The following is a 22,014-nucleotide window of genomic DNA, read 5'->3' on the forward strand; positions in this document are numbered from 1 at the left end:
GCTGCTTTACTCGCCTTTCCTCAGGCTGCTCGCTCGCCTGGTTTCCCCAGTCCTTCCCCTCGCAGCTGGTTCCTTCCCAGAGCTCGGGTCCCTTTGGTCAGATGTTTTGTTTAACACCCGGGATCACCTCTCCCGGGTCTCAGAGTGTAGGCGCATCCACGATTCAGTTGGAAAGTGAGCATTTTCATTCCGCTTCTGTATTTGACTAGTCCCCCACCAAAAACCCATGCCTACTTCCCGAGCTTGGAAGTCGAAGGGTAGCACGGGTAGAGGAGATTCGGGGAGACACCAGGCCACAGGCTCAGCGGACCCCAACAAAGTTTTGGACTCTTGGGACTTGCCATCGCAGGCTTTCCAAACTTGGTCAGCCCTGGCAATCAACGCGAACCACCAAGCAGCACACGGTGACCCGGCGCTCCTTCGACTCCCAGCGACCCCATCTTCCAGGGCCGCTCCCTTGAGAATGCCAATCGCTCTTAAAGACCAGGCCTGAGCCATTCCTCGGGCCCCACCAGAGTCTGCAGCCTGAGCCCCACCCAGCCCCCGGCTGGGGAGGGGCGCACTTGTTTCTAGATGCAAGGCGGCGGGGAGGACTGGAGGAAAGGAAGGAGCCGCCCAGGTTCCTGGCTGCCTGACTCGGAGATGAGGGTTGGGTGACATTGTTAATGAGCTCTCCTCAAACCAGTGCCCTTCTCGCGGGTTGGTTACCTCCAGTGCGCCCTACAGTATAGCAGGGAAGCCTTTATGAGCCGTCTCCTTTAAGGAGCGCGCGCGCGTCTGTGTGTCGGGTTGTGTCTGCGCGTGTATGTGTGTGTGTGTGTGTGTGTGCGCGTGTGTGAGCGTGTGTGTGTGTGTGTATGTGTGTGTGTGCGCGCGCGCGCGCCCCCCCGCGCGCGGTGAGGGCCCCAAGAGCCAGGCAGACCCCGGGAAGGAGGAGTTATGTAGATTACGGATGAACATTCTGGAGGGGAGCGAGGAGAAGGGGGAAGGAGAAGCAGAGGCGAGAGAGCGAGGAGCGGCGGAGGCCCTTCCCGCAGAAGCTGGGGGCGGCGGCGGCGGAGGAGGAGTAGGCAGTGGAGGAGGAGGACGCACGGGCTGGAGGCGGCGGCGGCAGCGGCGGCTGCTGCTGCTGCGGCTGCGACTCGGCGCTTTGAGCCGGAACCGCCGGTGAACTTGGGCGCCACGTTCCCGGTGACGGACCCCGGAGGATGGTGAAGGAGCGCTGCTGCTGACCCTTCCTCCGCCGCTGCTTCTCGGGGGCTGCCGAGCGCGGGGCCCCCGTCTCCTCCCCTTGCCCGGCTGTGGGTGAACCTGCAGGCACCCTACCCACCCGGAGGACTTTTTTTTGAAAGGAAACGAGGGAGGGAGGGAGAGGGAGAGAGAGGGAGAAAACGAAGGGGAGCTTGTCCATCCATTGAAGCACAGTTCACTATGATCTTACTCACATTCAGCACTGGAAGACGGTTGGATTTCGTGCATCATTCGGGGGTGTTTTTCTTGCAAACCTTGCTTTGGATTTTATGTGCTACAGTCTGCGGAACGGAGCAGTATTTCAATGTGGAGGTAAGAGTACCAGGGCTTTCTTCCTCCTCCCTTGCCTGAAACATTTTGCTCACTCCTTGGGTCCTTGCAGCTCAGAGCAGCCTGGGTCTCAACACATTGTTTCCAGACGCCAAGACCCTTGTTGAGTTTCCTTGTGTCTTAGGTGATGGATGCGCGTGAGCCCGAGAATCCGTTATCCCCGGCAGCACAAAGCACGATGCTGCGCGCTCAGACACAATTGTAGCCGGTCCATGCTTTTCCCCGAGAAGTCCTACATATAGCAAACGTGTAGCTAAACAGGGCAGCTTGACTTTATGATGGAGAAACAGCTCGGAAGAGGCAGGATTAATTGCTTGCCATCATGTGCTGCCTTGGTATTGTTCCTGAAATCTTTCTCCCCATGTTTGGTGCCTAACAAAGGAGGTTAAAATCAAAGAATCTGGAGGAGAGCGTGGGAATACTTGATATGTTTAATAACATTACTTGTGATAAAACACTTGAGCAGACAGAGTCTTTTTCTCATTTAGACATAACTTAATACACTGTAAATAGATCTGACTACAGAGAGGACATAAAATCCACCTTTTTAAGTGTCTTCGCTCCCCCTCCCCCGCCAATTGAAAATAAACGTGGCACAATGTAATAGTTCTGAGGTGTGTTTTTAATTTGATTTCACACTTTCATGAGAAAACTGAGAGGTTTCAGACAGTCATTTGCTTTACTTTGATAGCTTTGAGAACAGACAGCACAAAGCAAGAGGGAACTTAAGGATAAGGACTTGTCAGACCTCTGCCAAAGTACTCTTCCTGTCATCAACTCAGCACTAAAGCCAGTAATGTGCAATAAATCAATGAAAGAGTGTGTACACCTGGGCTGTAACACAAGTTTATCATGTACACGGTGGAATACAAAGACAGTAAGAGAGTTTTAGTAAAATATACTCCTTTTGATTAGGTCTGATGTATTCTGGCATCTCGAAAGAATTATGATTAGTTCTCCAAGGAATAATGTGATTTTTCTCTTATATTGTTAATATTACCAAGCTTACTGTCATTTTGTTAGGAGTGTGTGTTTACACAATAGCAGGACCTGTTGCACAGTATTTGAACATGCTTCATGTAACCAATTTATATACAATGTGTGCATAATAAATGCCATGTGTGAAGGCATATTCTGAATATAACTGTTTATATAAGATGTTCTTAGGACTCCATGTAATAAGTGATGGTTGGTACAGAAACAAAGTATTTGAAAAAGTAAGAACCATTATCATCAAAAGAGTTAAAGTTTACAGATGTTAAGTATGACTAAATTACACAGAAACCCCAATGTGAAAACCAAAATGGTTTAACCATTTGAAATATACCACTTTGTTTTGCTGAATAAAAAGAGAGAGAGGGGCTGAAAGTTAGACTTTTCTTGGTTTCAAATTTGAACTTTTGGAATTCCATGCCACAGATGGATTGTTGTACCTAACATTTAAATCAAGAGATACTTTAGTGTTGAAATGAAGAAATAATTAGTTCATAGGCTAGAGGAATGAAAGTGGCAAGCTGTTATTTATAATGTTGTAAACAGAAGGGCCTATTGCTTTAGATTGCTGGTAGTGTAGATGGTGCTGAGGTGGGGTGGGTGGGGGAGGTGGTCAAATTAAGAAGTGGGTTGTATCTTGCTCTCTATGAGAAGGGAGAGGGAGCCTGGATTGATGGCCATCTGCTTTAGGAGTCTTAGATTTGCTTTGAGAGATTGGGATAACATCAGTGTTTTGATAATTATTTGGTTTCTTTTGTGAGACTAAGCATAAGTAAGACTTTTGTTTCTTTATGTTGGAATCCCTCAGTCAGTTCAATCAGATATTATGATGCAAAAAGAGTTATGATTTTACTAAAAAAAAACTGATTTAATTTTGAATTCCATTGACTTCTCTTTCTTCATTGAGTTATGTGTGAAACAGTGGTTCATGGAGAAAAGAGTTATTTTTCCAATTTTTAGAGTATTTAAGTTATTCTATCTATATTTATTATACATATTTACGTATGTTGGATAAAGTCATGTGTCATCTGAGATCTTAGAAAGCTTACTTGATACAAAGGGAGTTTTGGACTTAGAGTATATTATATGCTATAGTTTGGATTATTCCCAAATAGGGTTTTTTAAAAAGCTCTTGAACACTTCTTTGCTTGGATTTATAAGCTTCTTTATGTGTAATGATAACCTCTATTTTTTTTTAAATTATAAGAGTAGCTGCTGGTAAAATCAAAATATTGTAGAATGTAGAATGACAGGATGTTTTCTGACATGCATTTCTGCCTGATTCACTTATATTAGATGTTTCTTTTTGCTAGGAAACACTAATGGGAAGAATAGTCCATCACTTCCTCTCCAGAAGAGGCACTTATATTGTGTTCCTCATTCTGGTTGCAAAACATACACACTGGGAATGTTTCATTTGATTGATTCTCAAGGACAGTCTTAAAATAAACAGCAATGGTATCAATCATGCATGAAGCTCATATAATCATAAAATTTTTTTTCTAGTAAGCACACCAAGTTATTATACTTGGAACAAAGCTTCAATGAGATGCTTTTTATGCTGACAATTAAGATTACAAGGCTGTATTTATCATTGAATTTAACAATTTGTGGTACTCTCATACTTTTCATCTCTATGATTTAAGTTTTAAAATCCTGTATTTTTCTGGGGAAAGGTATTCATGTTAACTCTTTCCTGTCTGATTTTTAAGAGTAAACATTCAGAATTGTCAATTATCAACATGAGAGATATTTTTTAATATACAGATGAAATCCTGTTATGGAAAAAGAGTACATTTTGTTTTGTTTGTTTGTTTTGTCTTGTATTTTAAGAAGCAAAATGGCACATCTTTTATAGCTAAGAAAAGGTCAGACACTCACTACCAGGAGTAATACTGTGAAAGAGATCATTCTTCTACTTATATTTCAGGTGGAACACTTTTAATGTTAAGTTTTCAGTGTATGCTTACTTGGACAAAGACTTTTGCATATCATTGGATCCTTTTCTTGGTAGTGGGTCAGTGTGTAATAATTAGCATGATGCAAAGGAACATCACTAACATTAACTAAAAGTAAAAAACTGCTGTCATTGGGCTGCAGTCTGAATCAGAGGTGTTCATTGGTCAGAAGAAGCTAAATTATTAACAAAGAATCATGATTTAATCTCTGCTATCTTAAAGATCATTTTGTCCCTAAAATAGTTATTTCGTTAGTCAGGATTGTTTTTGGGGGGGAGGGGGTGGTGCAAGCACTTTTGTTATGAAATTTGAGGTAGAATATAGTTTGTGATAGTAATGACTCTCATCATCAACTTTGGTAGTTTGTCAAATGTTACATATGTGAACAACATATTCTTTATTGATTTTTAAACAATAGCACACAATTCCAGTGAAGAACAATTTTTAAGCCAATTTAATGATAAAAGGAAAACATGTAAATCTCCAAGTGATACATATATCAAAGTATAACAAGATTACTCTTGTGACAGAAAAAAATCTTGATACAGCAAAATTTTATTTTATTGTGCATAATTAAAGAAGAGAGTATAGATTTCAGTGGGATATTTGATAAAAAAATATTATGAATAGTCAGTATAACTATTTCCTAAATTTTTCTTGCAATATGTTTATTTAGCTGATCTAGAATTTATTTGCCTTTGTCAGGTTTGTCTGAAAATACAAAAAGTTCAGAGTTTGCTTTGGGTAGCTTTGTATTGCATATAAACTTGGCAATAATTGATCATGAGACATTTCAGAGATAAAAATTATATTTTTTTTAGATGTAGATTTTAAAGTGTCATATGTTGAGATACTTTTTCTTATCTCTTGTTCTCTACTTGCTTAAATAATCAAGATGCATTATTTAAGTTGCTCATGGAAGGATGGTGACTCCATGGTTCCTTGAGTAAGGAACTCTCCTGACTATATCCTGTAATTCTCCACTGTAGCAGTTTATCAGTTTATAACTGTCCAACAACAGAGGCTGTGTGACTTATTCATAAAGACTTTTATCTATTGCAAGATTTCAGGCTTAGCAAGACATCTCAAGTATGCTGGGCATTCAGAATGCTCATAAAGGCTAAAAACTTTGACCAAGGAGACCGGAAGGCTCAGTGGTCCTAAGGTTCCCCATCTTCTTCTGCATGTCCCACTTTGACTGTTCCTTTCTCTGTTCAGAGTTGGCTGGCCAGGTTTTCCTCAGATCTGGGGTTATTCATGAGAATTTTTTAGGTGAGCATATATATGCCAGAAAGGTATATTTTCTCCTACTATCCCTTTGAGAAATCCATAGAGAGCAACAGCCCAAGTTCATCCCTCTCTGTAGAGCTGGGCTTTCTCATCCAATCTCTTCTCCCTTATCAATTAAGGATAAAGTTGGGTTCAATAACAACTTCCCTATTTCTAGAGTCAGGTTAAAAGTGACAGATCTAAAATTTCTACTTTTTTATTCATGCTAATCAAGGTTGTTAACATGAGAAAATTTTAATGTACTTGTTCAGTGGTATAATTATTTTATTTGAAGTTGGATTAATAAATTATTTTATGTAAATTTGTTTGACTTATTGACCTACTCTAATTACTCAAGATGTACCTATTCAGAATATTTGTTAGATTACTAATTGGAATTAGTTCAGGACAACAACAAAAAATCAAACATTTGAATCAATGAGTTACATTTATTCAGTGTTGGAAGAGAAAGATTTATTTCTTTACTCTTTCAGGAATGTTTTGACCTTTCAACATGTATATTTGAAATTGAGAAAGTTATTCTTCATGTTACTTTCCATTGCAATTTATTTTAAATATCTGTGAATGTAATTAAATCCATCAATTTAATTTTTATTGTGGAAGAATATAGTAATTAAGAGCACATATACTGAAACTAGACTGTCTGATTCTAATTCCATCCATTTTGCTTGCATGTTGTATAATAATGGACAAGTTATTAATCACTGTGAGCCTTAATTTGCATATCTGGAGAATGAGGCTACTGATTGTGCCTGCTTCATAGGGTTGTTTGATGATTAAATGAATATGTATATATTACATGTACATATACATATATACTGTGTGTGTGTATATATATATATATACACAATAGCTTGAAACGTGTTAGCATGGTTAAAAACTCTATACTTTGTAGATTTCATTATTAATAGAAAATAAAAGTTGCTGTAGAGGTAATTGACATGATAGCATCTAATAACATAAAAATATGTCAGGTTGGGGCATGCTAGATGGTCTAGGAAGATTTTATTTAAATACTTTTTTCATTTTTTAACAAGTGTACTAAAAATCAACTAAATGTAACATCAGTACATTTTCTTCCCGTGGGTTTTTCTTAGACAGTTTAGTTGAAGAATGTGATTTTCACATTTTGTCTTGTCATCTGTTACTATCATAGAATGTCAAGTTCAGCTCACACCTTCTTTCACAAGATTGAGTTCACTGAAATCTGTTCATCTTTTCTAATACCATAGAAAATAAATAGGCCTTTATAATTCAATAGGCATGTTTATTTTTATCAACTGAAGCCCCAAGTGCTTCATTTCCATAATATGGGTAGGATTCAGTATATGATTTAGGCCAGCTCTATGTTATACCCCAAATTGAGAACATGAAAGTTTTGGTTTTTTTTTAATTTATAGGGGAGAGATAAGAATGGGCAGAAAAAGATTAAAGTGTTTTGTACAATGACAAAGACATTTAGAAAAAACCAAAAATTGTATCCATATAGCATTCGAAATGGCAAGATAGCTGTAGTATAGAGTGATGGAGCACTGGGATGGAAGTCGAAGAATGTGGGCTTGAACTCTGGTTCTCTCACTAACATAACTTTTGAACTTGGACAAATAATTTCTTCAATGCCTGTATTTGCAAAAATGAGACTTCAACTAAACTGTCTCTAATGCCTTTTCCAAATTTGAATTTTTTTAGTAATTAGCCTCCAAGGTTTACTTTATGTAGCCAAAGGAGGAGGGGTGTACATATTTATCCTATAAATTTGGGGGGCAACTAAATCACAAGGTAGATAGTTCAGATTTTGTTTCCTGAAATTAATATCATTAGGCAATACAGACTGTATACCTTTAATATGTATTATCATCTGTAGTGACAAAGAGCATTCCATTTTGGAAATAATTCTAGCCCTTTGCTGAGTATTAAAAACACTGACAGCAAATGATAGGCAGTTTTCAAATCAATTTTTGGCAAAAGTAGTGAACTTTAAAAATTTAATTTTAAAAACATAGCTTAATGTTATTTTGAAAAATATACATCATCTACAGGTGGTACTTCAATCAAAAATAGGCAAATTGGAATAAGTTCAAAATCTGAGTTTTAGCTGAGAATTTTTGGGGAGAGGTTCTCAAAATTTGATTCTATCTATCCGTATATATATATACAAACATACACATATTTTGTAATGAAATGACATGCTTATACTTTGTGTTCCATTTGTCCATTTTGGGAAATAATTTTGGCACATGGCCCTTTGAGAGTTTTTTGTTTTTCACCACACATTTGATTTTGAATATGAAAAATCAGATTGCATTTGTTTGAATAAAATATGCAGCTTATGTGAACAACGAAAAATTCCAGACTAAAAAGATAAAATACTAAGAAATAATATATGTGACACTCAGATTTTCTTTTGCCTTCTTTTCCTTTTTCTTGGGAAAGTTATTTATAGATTTTGAGGTTATTCATGAAACCATATTTGATTGTTGCTTCCTGTAATTTAGCACTCTGAATGGCTATTATTTGCTTGGTATTTCACCACAACTGTTTGGCATTGTGCGTCCTTAGGTTTGGATCAGTGGAATATCTTGATGAGCCACAGAACAGAAGCTTAGCCAAGAGAGTAAGAGTAGTCCCACAATAGCCCCTAACCTTTGATTAAATGTGACCTCTGGGTGTAGTATATAAAAAGAGGCTAGAGGGAGCTATTGAGCTGTTTAAAGACTCCAATGGCTTGGAAGAGCTTGGTTTAAAATCAAGGACAGATACTAGGTGCAGTCAGATGCCTTAAAATGAATCAGAGCCAATCACAGAGAGGTTGGAGAAATAAATGAACATATGCTTAATGATTTAAAATTTAAGCTGGGTTTACTGAGAGCCTCTTGGTACCAGTGATTACATATTTGATGAACTAAGAAGGAAATTAGCATTTTTCCAGGGGAAAAAAGTCCTGGGCATGACAGTATGACAAAGAATGTTACAATGTTGGGCTGCTTTACATTTCTCTTGTTTTTAGGTGTGGAATAGATCAGAAACTATACCTTATAGTAACTCTAGGTGCTTTTGGTGTTCCCATTTTAACTAATTGGATGAGTTTATGAAGTAATTATGTTTTTTTAGATTAGAAGAGGGATAAATTTAATTTAATAATGCCTTTTAGATAATCTCTGGCAAAAATCCAATTTTTTTTTTTCTTTTTGAGACAGAGTCTAGCTGTCACCTGGGTTAGAGTGCCATGGTGATAGCCTAGCTCATAGCAACCTCAAACTCCTGGGCTCAAGTGATTCTCTTCCCTAGTAGCTGGGACTACAGGTGTGTACCACCATGCTTGGCTAATTTTTCTATTTTTAGTAGAGATGGGGTCTTGCTCTTCTTGCTCAGGCTGGTCTCAAACTCCTGACCTGAAGTGATCCTGGTGCCTCGGCCTCCCCGAGTGCTAAGATTACAGCATGAGCCACTGCGCCCGGACAAAGAAATCCAATTTTAAAAGTTTGAGACACTAAAGTTATTTTATTTTCTAATGTTTGCCATAGGATCTATTGAATAAATTCTTTTCAGTGAAAGCAGATTTTAAAATACAGTTTTTACCTATTCTTTTTAAATATATGTAAGAAATGATCCACAAAAATGGGAAACCATTTGGTTTCTCTAAATAGGAACCTCAGAAATGCTTTCAGTTTACCCTGTTATATGTTATATGACGTCTGGTAGAGGGAAGTGGCATTTGGGCATGCCATCATTTAATTCAGATATTATACCCTACTCAGAAGCATCATTCATATTTTTTTTTTTTTTAAGTTTTGAAATCTAGTCAGTTAAGTGAGATATGGATAATTGAAGTAAGCCATGGCACCATAGACGTTCTCAGGAGAGATAGTTCTGAGAGTGACGTATTCAAATGACCAAATAAACTACTCACTGAAATGGAATTTTACAGTATTTGTTTTTATCACATTTAAGTTAAGGGGGCATAAACTGCCCTTTTTTAGGGGAGGCTGGATACTTTTATGAATTTCACTTCATGTCCCCAATCGCACGCACCTGATGTGATGTTAATGGAATGCAGACATGTGGCTGATGCGGTCAGACCCCAGTGATGTCAGTGGAGACATTTTTCCATGGGAACGTCTCACATTTGAATTCCTATCATGTCTAAATAGTTTCTCTTTGTTTATAATGATTACGCATTTCATTTATTTTAGTTTTCTAATGCCTGTGCATTCATTCTTTCTTGACTCTAAACATTTGCTAGGTCATTCCTTCTTGTTGTGCTACTTGTTTTTTCTAGTTGGGATCTTAGGGACTTCATATTTTAGCTATATTTTAGGACTCCAGGCTTCAAATTTGGAAAGAATTTTATGGGAACACCTCTCCCCTCTTTCATCATAAATAAAGTAGAATAGAGTCAAACAGCTCACATACACAATTGTATACTCAGTGGTTTGCATGAGATTGAGGACAAACTTACAAAAAAAATCAAGAGCACTGACAGTTATGGATAAAATTATTTGGGGAGGTTTGGGTGTTTCTTATATTGCAACAACTCTGCTCTTATAATTCACCCTTTTGCTCATGTATGATGGGTTGAGTGAAGTCATTTCCTTCATGGGTGACTCAGGCAGATACTTAAGTAGTGTTTTCCTTGTTTTGGCCATTTATATAATGGATGTGTGATCCTTATTGCTTGTCTGTAGCACAGGTTTTGTAATAATAGCATTGAGACAATACTGAGCAGTCTCCTTTGTAAGTAAGAATAGGGCGGTGTCCTAGGTCATGTGTTCCCTCTGATGACCAGGATATGTTGATAGTAACAACTACTTTCTGATATTGTATTCAAATTAGATAAAAAATCTAAAACAACCAGTAACATGGAAATACCTGGCATTTATTTAAACACCTTATTTTAATAATAAAAACAATATTATTTAACATTGGTTGAACACTTGCTATGTGCCTAATAGTGTTCCAAATGTTTTATGTATCGTAACACATTTAATTCTCATTATAATCTTGTGATTTAGCACTATTTCTCTTTCACAAATGAGGAGTCTGGGGCATGGAAAGGTTAATGAACTTGCCAATACTACATTGCTCTAAAGTACTGAAGTGAAGTAGCCTAGAATCAAAGCAGGCAGGCTAGCTGAGGAACCCAGGCTCCTAACCAAATAAATAGAAGTGAGGATTTTATCATGGGATTGCAGCAATTCAGACATATGTTCATGTTCTATGTCTAATTCTCATTTCTTGCCGTTTCTACCACAGCTGCCGTTCCTTCCTCCACTGAAGTTTTGAACCCCTCAAAGTCATTCATGAGGGTTGGAATCAACTTCTTACACACTTTTGTTAATGTGTATATTTTGACTTCCTCCCATGACTCATGGATGTTCTTAATGGTGTCTAGAATGGTGAATCCTTTCCAGAAGATTGTCAATTTACTTTGCCCGGATCCATCAGAGGAGTCACTGTCTATGACACTGTAGCCTTAAGCTGTATTTCTTAAAAATTAAGACTTGAAAGTCAAAATTACTCCTTGATCCATGGACTGCTGAATGTCAGTTGTATTACCAGGCTTGAAAACAATATTCATCTCCTTGTACATCTCCATCAGAACACTTGGTGCATTGTCAAGGAACAGAAATATTTTGAAAGGAATCTTTTTATTTTTCTAAGCAGCAGGTCTCAATAGTGGCCTTAACATATTCATTAAACCATGCTGTAAACAAATGTGCTGTCATACATGCTTTGTGGATGCTTTACATTTCTACAGGATAGGCAGAGTAGACCTAGCATAATTCTTAAGCCCTAGGATATTTGGAATGGTGAATGAGCATTGGCTTCAACCTAAAGTCACCAGGTGCATTAGCCCCTAACAAGAAAGTCATCCTGTCCTCTGAAGCTTTGAAGCCAGGTCTTGACTTATCCTCTCTAGCTATGAAGGTCCTGTATGGCATCTTCTTCCAATAGAAGGCTATTTCATCTCAATTGAAAGTATTTTAGTGTAGCCGCCTTCCTCAATGATCTTAGCCAGATCTTCTAGGTAATTTGCTACAGCTTCTACATCAGCACTTGCTGCTTCACCATGTATTTTTATGTTACGGAGATGTCTTCCTTTCTGAAACCTCATGGACCAGCCTCTGCTAGCTTCAAACTTCTGCAGCTTTCTCACCTCTGTCACCTTTATAGAATTGTTAGGGCCTTTCTCTGGATTAGGCTTGGCTTAAGGGAATCTATTGCTTATTTGATCTTCTAACTAGACCACTCAGACTTTCTCCATATCAGTAGTAAAGCTGCTTCACTTTCTTATTATTCATAGGTTCACTGGAGTGGCACTTTTAAGTTCTTTCAAGAACTTTTCCTTTTCATTTATAGCTTGACTAACTGTTTGATGCAAGGGGCCTCGCTTTCTTCCTATCTTGTCTTTTGCCATACCTTCATCACTAAGATTAATCATATCTAACTTTCGATTTAAAGTGAGAGATGTGCAATTCTTCCTTTCACTTGCACACTTGGAAGCCATTATGAAGTGGCTTAATTTCATTACCTTTCAGTTTCAGGGAATAGAGAGGCCCGAGGAGGAGAGAGACGGGAAGGGCCAGTGAGTGAAGCAGTCAGAACAAACTTTGTGTTTATCAATTTAGTTTCCCCTCATATATGGGCATGGCTCATGGCATCCCCAAACAATTTCAGTAACATCAAACATCATTGATCATAAAGAGTGAGGTTTGGGAATAGGTATTTTTTTAATTCTAGGTAAGTTTTTTGAGTCACTGTTCTATTACATATCTCATAATATGTTTTGCATAAACTAGTCCTGCAAGATGTTTCTCAAACAAAAGCATACTGTAGTCAAATAAATTCAGTAAATGTGAAAAAAAATCACTGATTGCAGATCAACACAACAGATATAACAATAAGAAAAAAAATGAAATATTGTGAGAATTACTAAAATGTGACACAGAGACACAAAAGGAGCACATACTGTTGGAAAAATGGTGCTATTAGACTTGACTGGCATACGGATATACGGTTGCCACAAACCTTCAATTTGTAAAAAAAAAAAAAAACATTATCTGTGAAGCCCAATAAAGTGACACACAACAAAAGGAGATATACCTGTACTGTATATCACAAAGTCTGTGTGCAAGAGCTTTGGAAGCAATACTTAAAAATCTTAGCTATGTCACATACAAGCTCTGTAGTCATGGATAAGCCACATGATTGACTACATGCCCCAATTTCTTCATATGTAAAATAGAGACGAGAGTATCCAGCTTGAGGATTGTTGTAACATAAAAGAGTTGAGAGATATTGGACAAAGATGAAGTAACAGGCTCCTGACTTACTCCCTGGCTCTCTGAAATAACCAAAAGAAAAAACAGACAAAATATATGCAAGAAGTCACTGGACGTCAAGTAATGGAGTCATCCCTAAGAGATGGGAAACAAATGAGATGAGCCCTGTGATTATCTCAGCTTACTGCCTTGAGAGGGTTTCCCAGCTGTAGTATCAGGAAGGTGGAACCCAGGTTGAGCCAGGTGGACTCCCTGAGTTAAGGAATGGAACTGGCATATGGGGAAACCAAAGTGGCTAGTGTTCACAGGACAGAAAAGTGGAGAGGAGAGATCTGCAGAGAGTGAAAACACCAGAGGCCTTCAGAGGGTTCCCCTTGAGTATGCAGTTGAGAGCTGATCTGTGTCACCCTGGAAAGTAACTACTGGGAGCCAGGGAAAGAATCAACCAAAAGGATCACATGGAATTATACCCGGTGTTCATGAGGGGCTGGTGCTAGTGCCGCCTCCCTAAAACCTTATACTTCACAGGGCACTGAATAGAGAACTCAGAAGTACATTGCCTCGGTTGTGGCAAATAATTAGCTCTGGACTAAACACTGCTCTGGTTCTGATTAACATATCTTAACAGGAAGCCCTGAAAGGATCAAACTGCTTCTAAATGACTTAACTGTTTTCCACAACAAAGCTTAGTAGTTTTTACTGGAATACAAAAATAACACAAGGTAAAATTCATAATGTCTAGCATCCAATAAGAAATTACCAAGAATATAAAGAAGCAGAAAAACACTACCCATAATGAGGAGAAAATTCAATATATTTAACTTGATTCAAAAATAATACAGATGTTAGAATTAGCAGAGAAGAACATTAAAGCAGTTATTATAATGGTATTGTTTATGTCCAAAAGTTGACACTTGGAGGATATTTTAAAAAGATTCAGATTGAACTTATAGAGATCAAAACTACAATATGTGGGATGAAAAACTTGAAATTAACAGATTAGACATTACTGAAGAAAAAAATATTAAAGTTTAGGTCACAGCAATAGGAGCAATACACAGTGAAACATAGAAAGGAAAATGAAAAAATGAGCAGACAAAAAAATGCAAAGTCAATTTATGTAACCAAAGCATTTATACTCCTGTAATACTCTGAAATAAAAAAAAATAAAAATAAAAAATAAAATAAAATAAAAATGAGTGGAATATCAGTGAGATATGGGACAACTGCAAGTGGCCTAATGTACATGCAATTTGAGTCTCTTAAGGGAGGAAGAGATAGACCAATGCTTTTCCTAATTTGATGGAAAATATGTAAAGTTACAGAACCAAGAAGCTTGATGAATCCCATACACAAAAACATGAAGAAAAGTAGATGAAGGCACACCATAATCAAATTGCTCCAATGAGTGGTAAAGAGAAAAATCTTAAAAGCAGGCAGAAAACAACAGACACCTTACATGTAGAGGAACAAAGAAAGGATGACATATTTCTTGTCAGATATAAAACAAACAGATATTAGAGAAACATCTTAAAATGTGGAAAGAAAAAAAAAAACGCTCTTGACTTAGAATTCTATACTCAATGAAAATGTCTTTCAAATATGAAGGCAAAATAAACAATTTTTCAGACACATAAAAAAAGCTGAAAGATTTCTAACTAGTACACCAGCACTGCATGAAATGTTAAAGGCTATCCAAAAACTGGAGACAGCCCAAATGTCCATCAACATCAGCGTGTGCACAGATAACAAACTCCGACATTTCCATACGATGGAATACTACTTAGTAATGAAAAAGAGTGAACTATCGATACATGGTAAAACATAACTGAGCCCCAAAATAATTATGCTGATGAACAAAGCCAGACAAAAAGAGCATATGCTGTTGTGATTCCATTTACATAAAATTGTAGAAAATGGACACTATTCCATAGCAGCAGAAAGTAGATCAGTGATTGCCTGTGGACTAGGAGAGGAGAGTGGGAGGGCAGGGAAGGAATAATTACAAAGAGGCCAGAGAAGACTTTTGATGATGATGGATGTGTTAATTTCCCTGATTGTGGTGATGGTTTCATGTGTATGTCAAAACTTACCGCATTGTACATTTTAAATATGTGCTGCTTGTCGTATAGCAGTTACACCTCAATATAGATGTTAAAAATAGCATATTGAATATGTAATCCAGTTCTTAGTACGTGGTCACCAACCTAATAACGATAACCGCTGATAATTATACATATGCGGTAGCCTAAATCGAGATGGAAAGAATAGGTTGCAATCTTCTTTATAGCACTGTTCTGTAGAAGTAAAATGCCTAACTATAAAATATTGGGTTAATCAGGATTTGGCTTTGACTTTGGGCCATGTATGACTCTGTAATCTTTCTTTGGGCAGTGGGTGCCTATGGCTTAAAATACCTAGACAAAGGCAACTGCCAGTTTTAATGTCCAGTTTGCATCCCGCTTTTCAGCTCTAGCCAGTATTCTCATCTGTCCACCTGTCCTCACAGACAAGTCCAACTTGCTGTGCACAGTGACAAACGTTCTGATCTGCCCTTTCCCTCAGACAGTGCTGCCCATCACTGTGCTGGTATCACCTACCACGTGGGTGTTCATGCCCAGAGTGGGTGCCAGCCCCCCAGCTCCCTGCCCCTCACTCACTGCTTCTAATAAGTTGCCTCATTTCCTGTAACATATTTTCATTTCTCCTGTCTGTGTTAGGACAAGCCATATTCCATGCTTCTGGTGTAACTGGTCTCGGCATACTGTATCCCCCCATGGCCTGCATGGCCTCTCCTTATCAGATGCAGCCCTGTTTCCAGCCTCATGCCTCAGAGCTCATCTCCTGCTTTTCAGGATCCAGCACAGTAGGGCTCACACTAAGTACCCCTGTACACTCCTAAAAATAAGTGAAAACCCCCCAAAGCTTCTATGATTTGGTTTGTATCTACCTATATTTATATTAGATAAATCTGAGAAAATTTTAAAATATTTATTTAAAAATTAATGTAAAATGATGTTATGATAAATAACATTTTTGTGAAAAATAAATTTTACACAACAATATAATAGCAAGAAAAGTGGCATTGCCTTACATTTTCCCAAATGCCTTTTAATATCAATATCTGCCTTAACAAAAGATAGCTGGATTCTTGCATCTGCTTGGTTGTTCACACTTGAAGTTACAAATCATGTAGCCTCCACTGTCAATCGTAAGTGAATGAAAGTGAAAAGGCAGATAACATCTTATTAAGATAGATTTAACTCCTGAAAGAGTTTTAGGACATTCAGACGTTCCTGGACCAAACTTCGAGAATCTTTGTTCTAGTAGCTACACTGTTTTCTTTTTTACTCTTGGATATACCATCATCCTTCCACCTTAGAGTCCTTATCAAAATACTTAATTCCTTCATTTCTTCCCCACCCATCTATATATTTTATAGTATTCAGCATAAACATTATCAGGCCTTCTTTAAATCTCCATCTTAACCTTCACCAGGTATTGTCCCCATTATACATTTACAATAACCTTCTTACTTACTCTTTAAAGTATCTTTTGTAATTATAATCACAGAGTATTTTATCTTACTTCCAAGTTAAATACTGACATCTGTATGTAAGATACTTTTAAAATTACCATCGAAAATGTATTCAATGGCTTTTTAATTGCCAAGACAGCCCATGGACACTAAGAAGTCAAGTTTCAATGTCTTTCATTTCTTTCAGCCTTTAGTTTTGGTCTTCCTCTCTCTGGAAATATGTAGGCCAAATTCATATTTGCTAATGGAGAAATTTAAGGGGGCTGAAATAAATAATTTTTCTTTCTTCCTGCCTGGAGCTTATGGTTAAATTTGGTATATTGCAGTAAATTAAATGCCTGTGAAAATAATCTGTTGTAGAAGATATTTGTGTGATAGATTCTATCTGTCTCTCACAGTAGATTATAACTTTATGTTGAGCCAGAATGTATCTGTTTTGGTCTTCACCATATTCTATGAACTGGACACTGCTATGCAAAAGGTGGAGAGCTCAGTACATACACCCTGAAGGTATGAGTGGATTGCATCATCCCTTTTTGTGGGTTTTTAGTTTCTAGTGAAATTGATGTTTTATGATCTATTTCAATAGTTGTCTTTTCCCTTAACTCATTTAGCCCACACTGATTGACAAGATGGTGCTTTTACTTTACATTTACTCCAGTTACTTTATTAAAAATATTTAAACTTCAAATAATCAAAGGCCATATTTATCTTAGTCTCTAATGGTCAAGTAGTGAGCAACTTGGACTTTTGGGTTTTTCTGTAGTCGTCTCCATCATGTTACTTCAGTGTTTCTGGCACAAATAGCATTTTCTATCTTCATTCACCAATAACATTTATATCAAAAATATTGTAAAATTGGTCAGTTTTTTCAGAGGTACGTATCGGAACACCAAGGGAAAATATCAAAGGAAAATAACTTTGTTCTATTAACAGTTCATTGACTTCAGTTGTAGTTATTACTGTTATTGAACAGTACCTTCCCCAAGACAGTTTTTAGAAAAGAGCAAACAGAAATTTACTTGTATTTCACTGGAAGGCTTAATTCATTTCAATCTGTCTTTCAGCTACATGGATAAGAAAAAAAGTTGATATGCTGTCAACTGCTGCATCCATTAGCATGTAAAAGCTGAAGACTGAATAATAACATAATTTGTACTTATTTGAAATAATTCACATTAAAATTAGATCATGTTTAGTGTTCTAACAAGCATAATATTCAAGATCCATGATGAATTTACTCAAGAAAGTTAAAAATTTGATGGATTTTCTTTTGCTGAACACCTCCATATTGGCAATAGTTGGGATAAAAATAGAGAAAACACAAGACTTTCTTCAACCTTTTATTGATACATGAACTATCTATCTGGATTACATCTGAGTTAGGAAAAGGAGAGGAAATGTAGTCTTTGCACAATAAATGACCATTAATCACTTTTGCATTTAACAGGAAAATGTGGCTTCTATTTTTAGTGTCATATTATGAGTGAGAAAACATACCAAGATTAGTTGTTGAGGACAGCCATCTGCCCAAGGGTTGCAGGTTCCAGTCATTTTTTTAAAAAATCAAACTGTTTTTGTTTTATTATTATTATTGTTTTTAAATTTCAAAGTAATAAGGGGATACAAATGTTTTTGTTACATGGATACCTTGTATAAGGCTACGTTGTGGCTTTTAGTGTACTCATTACCAGTTCAGTGTTCGTTGTACCTGATAAGTAAATTTTTACCCTTCACCTTTTCTCACCCTCCCCTCTCCTTGGTTTCCAATGTCCTTTACATCTCTTTGTGTTTGTGTGTGCCCATCATTTAGCTCCCAATTTTTTTTTTTTTTTTTTTTTTTTTGAGGCAGAGTCTCACTCTATTGCTTGGGTTAGAGTGCCGTGGCGTCAGCCTAGCTCACAGCAACCTCAAACTCCTGGGCTCAAGCAATTCTCCTGCCTCAGCCTCCCAAGTAGCTGGGACTACAGGCATGCACCACCATGCCCGGCTAATTTTTTCTATATATTTTTAGTTGGCCAATTAATTTCTTTCTGTTTTTAGTAGAGATGGGGTCTTGCTCTTGCTCAGGTTGGTCTCAAACTCCTGACCTTGAGCAATCCACCCGCTTTGGCCTCCCAGAGTGCTAGGATTACAGGCGTGAGCCACTGCATCTGGCCCGCTCCCAATTATTAGAGAGTATATGTGGTGTTTGGTTTCCTAGTCCCAAGATACTTAACTTAGGGTAATGGTATCCAGTTCCATCCACGTTGCTGCAAAGGACATTATTTCATTTTTTAAATAGTTGATTAGAACTCCATGGTATGTATATCTACATATCTATATCTATCTATATATCATATTTTCTTTATCCACTCATGAATTGATGGGCACTTAGCTTGATACCACATCTTTGCAATTATGAATTGTTGAGAACCAACTACTATAAAACACAGTGGTTTAAGACAGGCGTCAGTTGATCTCATTGATCCTTGGGTGGTCCCAGGCACTTCTGCTTTACATAGCTTGTCTAGGGCAGGTCCCCTGCATATATTTGATATGCTTCTGGAACCAGTGGCAAACTGAAACATGTTCCCTTCGTAATGGCAAAAAGCACTAGAGAGCAAGCAGCCACATGTAATGCCTCTTAAGTCTGAGCCTCTTAATTGGCACATAGTCTTTTTAGTCTTTTTGACCATATTCATGCGTCTAAAGCAGGAAGGCTACGTGGCAAGGCCCAGAGTCATGGAGCTTGGATGTACACTTCACCTCTGATGAGACCGTGGCAAGGGTGTGGATGCTGAAAGAAGTGAAGAATTAGGGCCAGTAATTTAGTCTGTGTCATCTTCAATGATTTAAATGCTACGTTTATTATACACTAATTTTCACACATATTTACCCTGGTTCTGAATATGGTTTTGTCCTCTGATTTATTTAAATCTTTCATATCAGTAGTGTCTTGCAGCTTTCTGCAAATATGAAGTTATTGTCTTCCTTTTTTGTTGCTGTTCAGAATGGGACCTTTTATTTGTAGACTTTTATATATTGATTTTCAAATAGGCACCTTGCCTGATCATCATATTGTTTCATATAGTATTTCTGCAGGTTCTGTTGAGTAGTCTGGTGTATGGTCATACCACTTATAACTTAATCTTGCTTTCACTATGTTTTTTCTGTAATTCATGCTTTCCAATAATTGCTTTGTCTAGTTGTTCAAGAGCAGTGTTAATAATTATTGTGTTACTAGGCATAATTGTCTTGATTCTGAAATTTGTTTGAATGAAGACTCCTTTGTTTTTGATTATAAATCATTAACCTTAAAAATAATTAAAATCCTAGTCACTTTATCCAGGATCATTAAATTCTGGAATCTTTGTATATTGCCTTAAAATTAAGATTGATAGTGAGTGCATAGCAGAACCAATAGGAAAAGAATTGAAATTTGGTATTATTTATTTTTTTATTCAACATTCTCTATTTCTTTCTTGGTTTTTGTTTTTTTATATATATGTATATATATATATGCATATATATGTGTATATATATATATATATATATATATATATATATATATAATGTTAAAATTTTGGTTCCCTGCCTTGTCAGGGTATTTTTATGATTATCCAAATGGAGGGAGGACAAAAATGGTTTTTTTGAATGAAACAACCAATGGATAGATTAATCAGTTTTTTGATGGAATTTGGCATTTTATTCAAAACTTTCACTCAAGATTCTTGGTCCTATGAAAAGCCAAAAAAAAAAAAAAAACCCTACATTATACAATATAGGAGTTTTATTTGAAAATACTAGTGTAGTTCACAGATTATAGGGAACGGTGGGCTGTGCAAACCTGAGGCAGTGACAGATATCTTAAACTGGAGATCAAGAACTTTTTTTACTCTCATCTCTGCTTCTCTTTGTTGATTGGCTTCATTCCCTCTTGCTGCAGATTGTCTTTCTCCATGTGGTATGGGTCCCCTATCAGCTGGCGACTTTTTTTCTTTATCGTCTTATTTGGAGAAAATAACTTCTCTCTACCCGCATGCACGTATTTCCAGCTCTACTAGGAAAAGTGCTAAAGAAGGTTTATAATTAGCTCAGTTTGGATCACTTGCCTCTTCCTATAGCTGGGGGTAGTTTGTGGGGACCACAAATGGCAGGTCCTACTCTGGTCAGATCGCTGGTGTGGTGGAGTAGCAGTTTTCTCAGAAAACTGAGAAGGCATGTTGGACAGGACTTCAGCAATAGATATCTAAAACAGGTGAAATGATTTATTTTTTCCTTTTCTGCTCTTACCTTTTATCTGTTTCCCCTTCCCTGTCTGCATTCCCAACTATCCCTCCCACACACACATATGTGCAATTACTTTCCTGTTTTTCTCTTACCCTTTCTCTTCTTTGTGATTTTCTCTTCCTGTCTCTTGATGAATAAGGACTAAGGTGTAGTTTGTGCTTCAGAGTTGTTATCTCTTTGCAGACAGTTATCATGAGTGCAGGAGAGAAGTGTCAGTGGAGAAGGAGTACAGCAGGGACATGATTTTGTGCGCAGATTACTTTATATAACAAAAGACAGATATTAGAATAAAGGAAGCAGAGTTCCGAGCTAGTGTGACTGAGAAAAACAAAAAGCCAAGAGGCTTAAGGTTGGCTTAAGCAATGATTTATTAAGCAATAATACTCTACATTTTTCCTCAAGAGGTGAGAAATAACTTTTTTTTTTCCTCCAGCAATTTTTGACTGATTATTTTTTATGATGTGGCAGTAAAGTGCTGAGCATGTAGCTTTTTGACCTCCTGACTATTTTTCCAAGTTAGGACTTTAACTATAATGTAGATCAGTTGTTTTTTAAATGAAAAATCTGGGGACCTGATTGTGGACATGACTTTACTAGAGGCTGCACAGAACGTTCACGGCAGAAACCAGAATAGAAAACGGGACTTCTGACTCCAGTGTCCTTGGCAGTGTTTCTCACCCTAGCGGAGGAGCTAGGGTAAAAAAAAAAAAATGGACAATATGTCATTGTGTCAATGCTCAGATTTCAGAAATTACCTTTGCACCTTGTGACTGATAAATGTTACTTTATTATTTGGATTATTGCCCACTGTTAACAAAAATACCTTGTGAAACAATAAAAAGTTTTAGTCATTTGAATATTGAATAGTGTATTTGCTAAAGACCAGTCAGAATGGGGCAAAAGGATGGAAAGGGAATATTAGGACATTACCAAATGTCTCCTAAGTTCAGACTTTGAAAAATTCATTTTGCCTCAAATAACTTTATTGGAAATCTATTTTCTTCCTCGGCAGCAAAGATGTTTTTGTTGTAGCTGTGATTCAGTCATCTCAGTTCTAGGCACTATTAAATAAGAGCATCTTTGTTTAAATTTATCTGTA

At 37.3% G+C, this 22,014-nt stretch overlaps 1 protein-coding gene across 1 annotated transcript in view; it reads left to right on the forward strand.

Moving 5' to 3' along the window:
- The first annotated feature begins 791 nt into the window (after positions 1-791).
- MMP16 (matrix metallopeptidase 16) overlaps positions 792-22,014 on the forward strand; it is a 281,056-nt gene continuing 259,833 nt past the window's right edge. Inside the window, exon 1 of the mRNA XM_012774254.3 lies at positions 792-1,563. Coding sequence (XP_012629708.1) covers positions 1,432-1,563 — 132 coding nt within the window. The 5' untranslated portion in view covers positions 792-1,431. The remainder of the gene's footprint in view (positions 1,564-22,014) is intronic.

This window comes from Microcebus murinus, chromosome 7, assembly GCF_040939455.1.
Source record: "Microcebus murinus isolate Inina chromosome 7, M.murinus_Inina_mat1.0, whole genome shotgun sequence".
Lineage (NCBI taxonomy): Eukaryota > Metazoa > Chordata > Mammalia > Primates > Cheirogaleidae > Microcebus > Microcebus murinus.